This window comes from Carlito syrichta, unplaced genomic scaffold, assembly GCF_000164805.1.
Source record: "Carlito syrichta isolate Samal-C Ts95f unplaced genomic scaffold, Tarsius_syrichta-2.0.1 Scaffold304428, whole genome shotgun sequence".
In the NCBI taxonomy this organism is placed as follows: domain Eukaryota; kingdom Metazoa; phylum Chordata; class Mammalia; order Primates; family Tarsiidae; genus Carlito; species Carlito syrichta.
The window spans coordinates 63,843-69,842 of NW_007248524.1; the positions used below are offsets into that span (position 1 = coordinate 63,843).

Genomic DNA, 6,000 nt, shown 5'->3' on the forward strand with positions numbered 1-6,000 from the left:
TTCCACAAGTCAGTCAAAGCTTGATTCTTCTGTCCAGTTTTCTCATCCGGTGACACCACTCTCAGAAATACTCTGGGGAGATAAATGTAAAATGCCCTTAGATTTATTTTAAGCCTCTTCGGTGTCATTTTTTAACTCCTCTTTGCCTGAACTTAATAATTTAATTTGAGATACTGCTCCAGGGAAGAACTTTCAGTTGTGAAAAACAGTCAACTTAATCTAAAACTCACCAGGAGAGTTTTTGTTATAGTCCATACTTACCTAAGCAGCTCAGTGTGGTTTTCACAACCTTACGTGTTCACCTTAGGGTAAACCACTTTAAATTTCTTATTTTAGATTTTCCCTATTTTTGGGTCATCATAAAATTCTAGAGTAAAAAAGAATCACAAAATTAATTAATATGTGAACCTTGTGCTAAGCTGTGTTTTACAAACAAGACTTTCCCATCACATCCTCGAAGTTTGAAAGCTTCGCGTGTGAATTTATCTTTGCTCACTTGCTTTTTTTTATTGCCCTAACTCTGCTTATAAATTTGAATCTTCTGTTATTAGACACTGACCCTGTGTCGCTTGTCACACAATTACTTTTCTGTTTTCTTTCTCTCTAAAGTGCTGATGTGCAGCTATTGTGGGTGAGCTCTGGTAGCCTCTTAAAATTCCGTTTTGTCATCTCTTAGTAATTTTGTCTTTCCAGTGTTCCCTTTATTTCTCTCATTGCGTTAGTTATGACTTTTTGTATTCTATCTGAAATGAGGCTGATGAATTTCTATGTTTGCTTTCTATCTAGACTTAAAGAGAACACTTGGAGGTTTTGTGTTGTTCTTTGTGAGAGATAGACATCTTTTTTAAAAACTTTGTTTTGGGCCATTGCCTTACTAGCCATGGTGTGGCCATGTACTCTTTGGTCTAGGGCCGTCGCCGTGTGTCCTGAATTTGGTCCCCTCCCCTACCTTGGGGAGGTGAATCTCTCTCTTTCGTTCTCTAATTTGCTTTCTAAATAAGCTCTATTTTTCTAATCTAAAAAAATAAAAATAAACTTATTTTGTAGAGACATGGTCTTACTGTGTTTCCCAGGCTGGTCTCAAACTCCTGGCCTCGAGCAATCCCCTGTTGTCTTGACCTCCCAAAATGCTGGGGTTACAGGCATGAGCCACCATGCCTGGCCAGTCACCATTATTGCATTAAGGAAGAACTTTTTCATATCATTTGAAAACATTTAGAAATGGTAACATTTATCAAATACTTGTTGTGTTTATATTGGAATCGCCATTTCCCTTGCCTGTGAATGCAATGTGTTGTGTTATTCTTGGTAGAATGAATATTCTTGGAGAACAGAAGAAGGTGAGTACACTCTGTCCCTTGCTTTCCAGCCAAAAGATTCAAGTGTAAGGAGAGTCTTTCTCTGTTAGGTCAGACTCATTTTCACCTAGAGCAATGGGTAATCACAGGCTCATCATTCTCTGATAGGGGAGGATAAAGCTGGCTAGTGATCATGCGGATGAGTTCCAGCTGCAGGTGGACCGGAAAGATAGCAGAGACAGGCGGAGGAAGAAGCCACCTGAGTGCACATGAAAGTTCTCTTCCCTGTGTGATTGGTGTCCCATGGGTGACAAGATCAGACCTGCCTAACCTTGCCCCAGCGATGATTCTAGATGTTCACGTACTGTTATCCTGGACAAGTTTCATGCCCGTTCTCTTCACATAAGCCAGGACCCATTGATCAGAAAACCCAAGTGTTGGCCAAGTTATATCCAGACTCCTTCCCGGGGTCCCACATGATCAGCCGTCCTACCTACACCTGTAGTCTCGTCTTCTACTCTCATGCCCAGACTTCTGAACTGCCGCAGTCTCTGTGTTACTTGTTTTGCACACGTACTAGAGCTGACTGGAATTTTTTTTTTTTTTTTAATTTTAAAGATGTGGGGTACAATTCAGGGTTAGATACACAAATGGCCATTGTACAGGCAAAGTTCGGGCCTCCCTTTGGTCCCCACGTCACCTGGTTTGAGATCAGGCGTCCTTCTTGATGACGTGTGAGCCCCCGCCCCCTCCCCCGGCAGTTTCCGCTGTTGCCAATCCCTTTCTTAGAGTATTGTGGTCATTGTTGAGAGTCCACTTCTGAGTCAGAACATGCACCTGGTTCTTTCTTTCTGTGATGGATCACTGAGTAGGACAGACTCTAAGTCCATCCAAGTTGCTGCAAAGTTCATAACTTTGTCCTTCTTTATGGCTGTGTTACATTCCACCGTGTATATTACTCCTTCGTATCCTTTCAGTCTGCAGAGAGATGCACTCCTCATACAGGCTTTCTCCAACTACCCTTTCTAAAATAGCCGCTCTTTTTTTATTTGGAGTTTTGCTATATTGCCCAGGCCGACCCCAGACTCCTGATCTCAAGTGGTCTTCCCACCTCATCCTCCCAAGTGGCCCCCTGAGACACACTCCTTAACCCGCTGGCTTTTGTTTGTTTGTTTGTTTGAGTCGGAGTCTCACTCTGTCGCCCAGACTGGAGTGCAGCGGCCGCGCTCGGCCACCGCAGCCTCGACCCGCTGGGCTCCGGCGATCCTTCCGCCTCAGCCTTCCGAGTAGCCGGAATTACAGGCGTGCGCTACCACGCCTGGCTGACATTTTTATTTATTGCAGAGATGAGGCCTCGCTGCCCAGGCGGGTCTCAAACCCGAGGGCTCGGGTCCTCCACTCGCCTCGGCCGCCCAAAGGTGCGGGATGACAGGGTGAGCCACCGAGCCTGGCTGAACCTGCTGTTTTAATCGGCCTTGTTTCCTCAGTTATCACTATCTGGAAGTGGCTTTTGGTTTCTTGTTTGTTTGTTGTTTGAGGCTGCTCTCCTGTAGGAATATAAGTTCCATGAGACCTTCAAGAAACAAACAGTCAAGTTTTGTAACAATAAGAGATTGGACAGATAATGCATGTTTATATACTACAGTAACTGTGCAGTGCAGCTTTTTGAACAAGGCAACCAGTATGTAATGACCTTGAGATAAGCTGCCCTTTTTTTTTAAAAGTGAAACATAATGTATCCCTGGCTGGGCGGGGGGTGACTTTTTGATGCCATATGTTTTGACTTTGTAGCCTTTCCAGCCCAGTACTATGCTTTAAAACGAATGTGTATAGAATGGGATTTCTTCAGTTTCACTTTTCTCAGGTTATAACCCCAACTACTCATTTAAAGCATAGTAAATGTGATGAAACACTTTTTCATAATAGATGTACATTTTGGATTATATGTGAAATTCTGATATATTCATATAATGCGTAATAATCACATCAGGGTAGTTGGAATATTCATCACCTTAAACATTTTTCTTTATTCTGGGAACATTCAGATTACACCCTCATCTTTCCAAGGTCAGATGCGATTGCCAGTTCAGGTTGGTGTGGCCGTAGTCCTCCTCACTGTTTTTTAAGTATACGGGGGAAGGCAGGAGAAGAGCAGAATTATCTATGGGAGGGTGGGCCCCTGGTAAGTATGGGCTTCCCTGCTAGATGAGCGTTCTAGACACCCCTCGGCATTAGTGTGCCAGCTAGCGTTGTTGCAACAGACTGTTGAGCTTCAGTGAGTGTGCTTGTTTGTTTCTTGGAGATTCTTTCACTGTGTGTGCCCGTTTCACGATGGGTGATTTGCAAGTGCATCTGCCCACACCATGCTGAGTGTTCGGTAGTTTTGTTCGTTTTTGTTTTTGTTTGCTTTTAACCAAGAATGGCAAGACCCTGTGCCCCACCCTCCCACTCGCCCGACCTCACTCCAAGCAGCTTCTTTTTGGCTTCCCTGGACGAGGAAGGCCCTCAAAGGGGAAGGCTTTGCTAGTGCGGAAGGGCGACAGAGAGAATGGCGGAAGTAGGAAATGACATCGAAATTATGAGCTCAGAAACTGTCGAGCACCGGGAAAACCTCTGGATAGGTGTGTTGCATCAAACGGAGAGTCCTTGGAAGGTGGCTGAAGTTTGAACACGTACGAATACATACATAGCTTTTTATAAATAAGTTCCAGGACCTTTTGCCGCCCCCTGCCCCCCCTCCACCCGGTGTAAGAAGTGGCTGGGTGCAGTGGCTCACACCTGTAATTCCAGCACTTTGGAAGACCGAGGCAGGAGGATTGCTTGCGCCTGGAAGTTTGAGACCAGCCTGAGCAGCATAGCAAGAGCGCTCTACCAAAAAAATTCTAAAATTAGTTGGGCATGGTGACATGTACCTGTCGTCCCAGCTACTCCAAAGGCTGAAATGGGAGAATTGCCTGAGCCTAGAAAGTTGAGGCTATGGTGAGTCATGGTTAGGCCATAGCACTCCAGCCTGGTGACAGAGTGAGACCCCCAACTCAAAAAGAAAAGCATATATTAGATTATTGTTTACTGTAGTTCTCTACTGATTTATTGAACATTAGGTCTTATTTCTTCTAACTGTATTTTTTAACCTATTTTTCAGCCTCTAAGATGCTTTTTTTCCCCTGATCACATAGAATTGTATTAGTATATCATGAACTGCTAACCTTTTTTTTCTTTCCCCTTGGGGTACCATTCTAGAATTTTCTGAAAAAATTGGAACAATCTTTCATGTGTGTGTGCTGCCAGGAGCTAGTCCACCAGCCGGTAACAACAGAGTGCTTCCACAACGTCTGTAAAGTAAGTAGAGTTCCTGCCTCATTTTTCTTGTTAGGCACGAAGGCGCACTGACCTCTACAACTGCTTTTTAGCATGCTAAGAAGCATTTTCTGTGAAGCAGGATAGTTTCAGAGCTTTGCCAATTAAGAAGCATTTTATTGCATCTTGGTGGTGAATACATTTATGAATTGAATAGTAATTCACATATTTATTGTTTTAGGCATCCTATCATGTTTCGAATTTTTTAGGTGGAGTTGACATGGAGAAGAAGAAAATAAGGTGTCATAGCTCTTTTCTATGCAATAGCCTATATGTTTATAGTGCAAACTGGAATACTTACAGGCTCTTAGTTAGGAATCTAAAACACACCCTATCTGGCAGCATGCCCAGATGAATGAATATTGTGTGACCGGTGTGGTATAAAAGGAAAGTTTGGGTTTTAGTCGAGTCACGGTTGGAGTCCTGCTCTGCAGAGTGGCGGTTGTGTGCCCTGACCCAACTTCAGAACTGTAGTTTCTTTTGCGAAACAGAAACAGATCTCCTACAATAGGAGTCAGTACGTGACCTTGAGTCAGTGAATGCGCTGTAATCAGTACGGCTAAATATATTTTGGGGAGACACAGTATGTGTGAAATGACTTGGTAAAATATATAACTTATTGCTAAGCAAAGGAATCCTGATGATTTTTTTCCTCTGAGGCTCTGTCAGGAAAGAACGGATTAGAGTTCAGCATAAAAGATTAGGCTAACCGAAGCCATACGTAGTTTGTAGCACCATCATTTTACAGAACAAGGAGACTGACCCACACAAAGTTAATCATTTCTCTGAAGTCTCACGTTATGTGCCGGAGGAGAACTAAAACCCTGACTGCAGACGTTTCCCTAGTGAGATTCAGCCTCTGCTGTTGATCATCCTGTACCTCTCTCTCGTTACCAAGCAGTAATTTTCTAGTTCCTGCTTAAAAGCACAAGTGATTGAGCACTTTTCTGCATGCTTTACCCTCGGTTGAAGTGGGGTGTTTTTTCTGCACCCTAGGATTGCTTACAGCGCTCCTTTAAGGCCCAGGTTTTCTCTTGCCCTGCTTGCCGGCATGATCTTGGCCAGAACTACATCATGATTCCCAATGAGGTTCTGCAGACGCTGCTCGACCTTTTCTTCCCCGGCTACAGCAAAGGACGATGATCGACTTCCTGGTGGCTCTCGACAACAACGAATCTGGAATGGGTGGGGAGGGTGGAAGTGGTGGACCACATTGCTCACGCCCTGAAGCAGCTAATCCTCTTGGCCACAGAGCCGTCATCCTGTGTGTGTAGTAAGAGGCTCGTTCCTCAGCTGTCTTGCCAACATCACAAGGTAGTTCCTGTCAGTCACGGCTGGTTTCAGT

At 44.1% G+C, this 6,000-nt stretch overlaps 1 protein-coding gene across 1 annotated transcript in view; it reads left to right on the forward strand.

The window, feature by feature from the left end:
• Positions 1–5,798, forward strand: part of UHRF2 (ubiquitin like with PHD and ring finger domains 2) — a gene marked incomplete at its 5' end in the record, with an annotated part of 69,597 nt that extends 63,799 nt beyond the window's left edge. Inside the window, 2 exons of the mRNA XM_008059900.2 lie at positions 4,539–4,637; positions 5,652–5,798. Of these exons, the coding sequence (XP_008058091.2) occupies positions 4,539–4,637; positions 5,652–5,798 (246 nt within the window). The remainder of the gene's footprint in view (positions 1–4,538; positions 4,638–5,651) is intronic.
• Between the last annotated feature and the right edge of the window lie 202 nt (positions 5,799–6,000).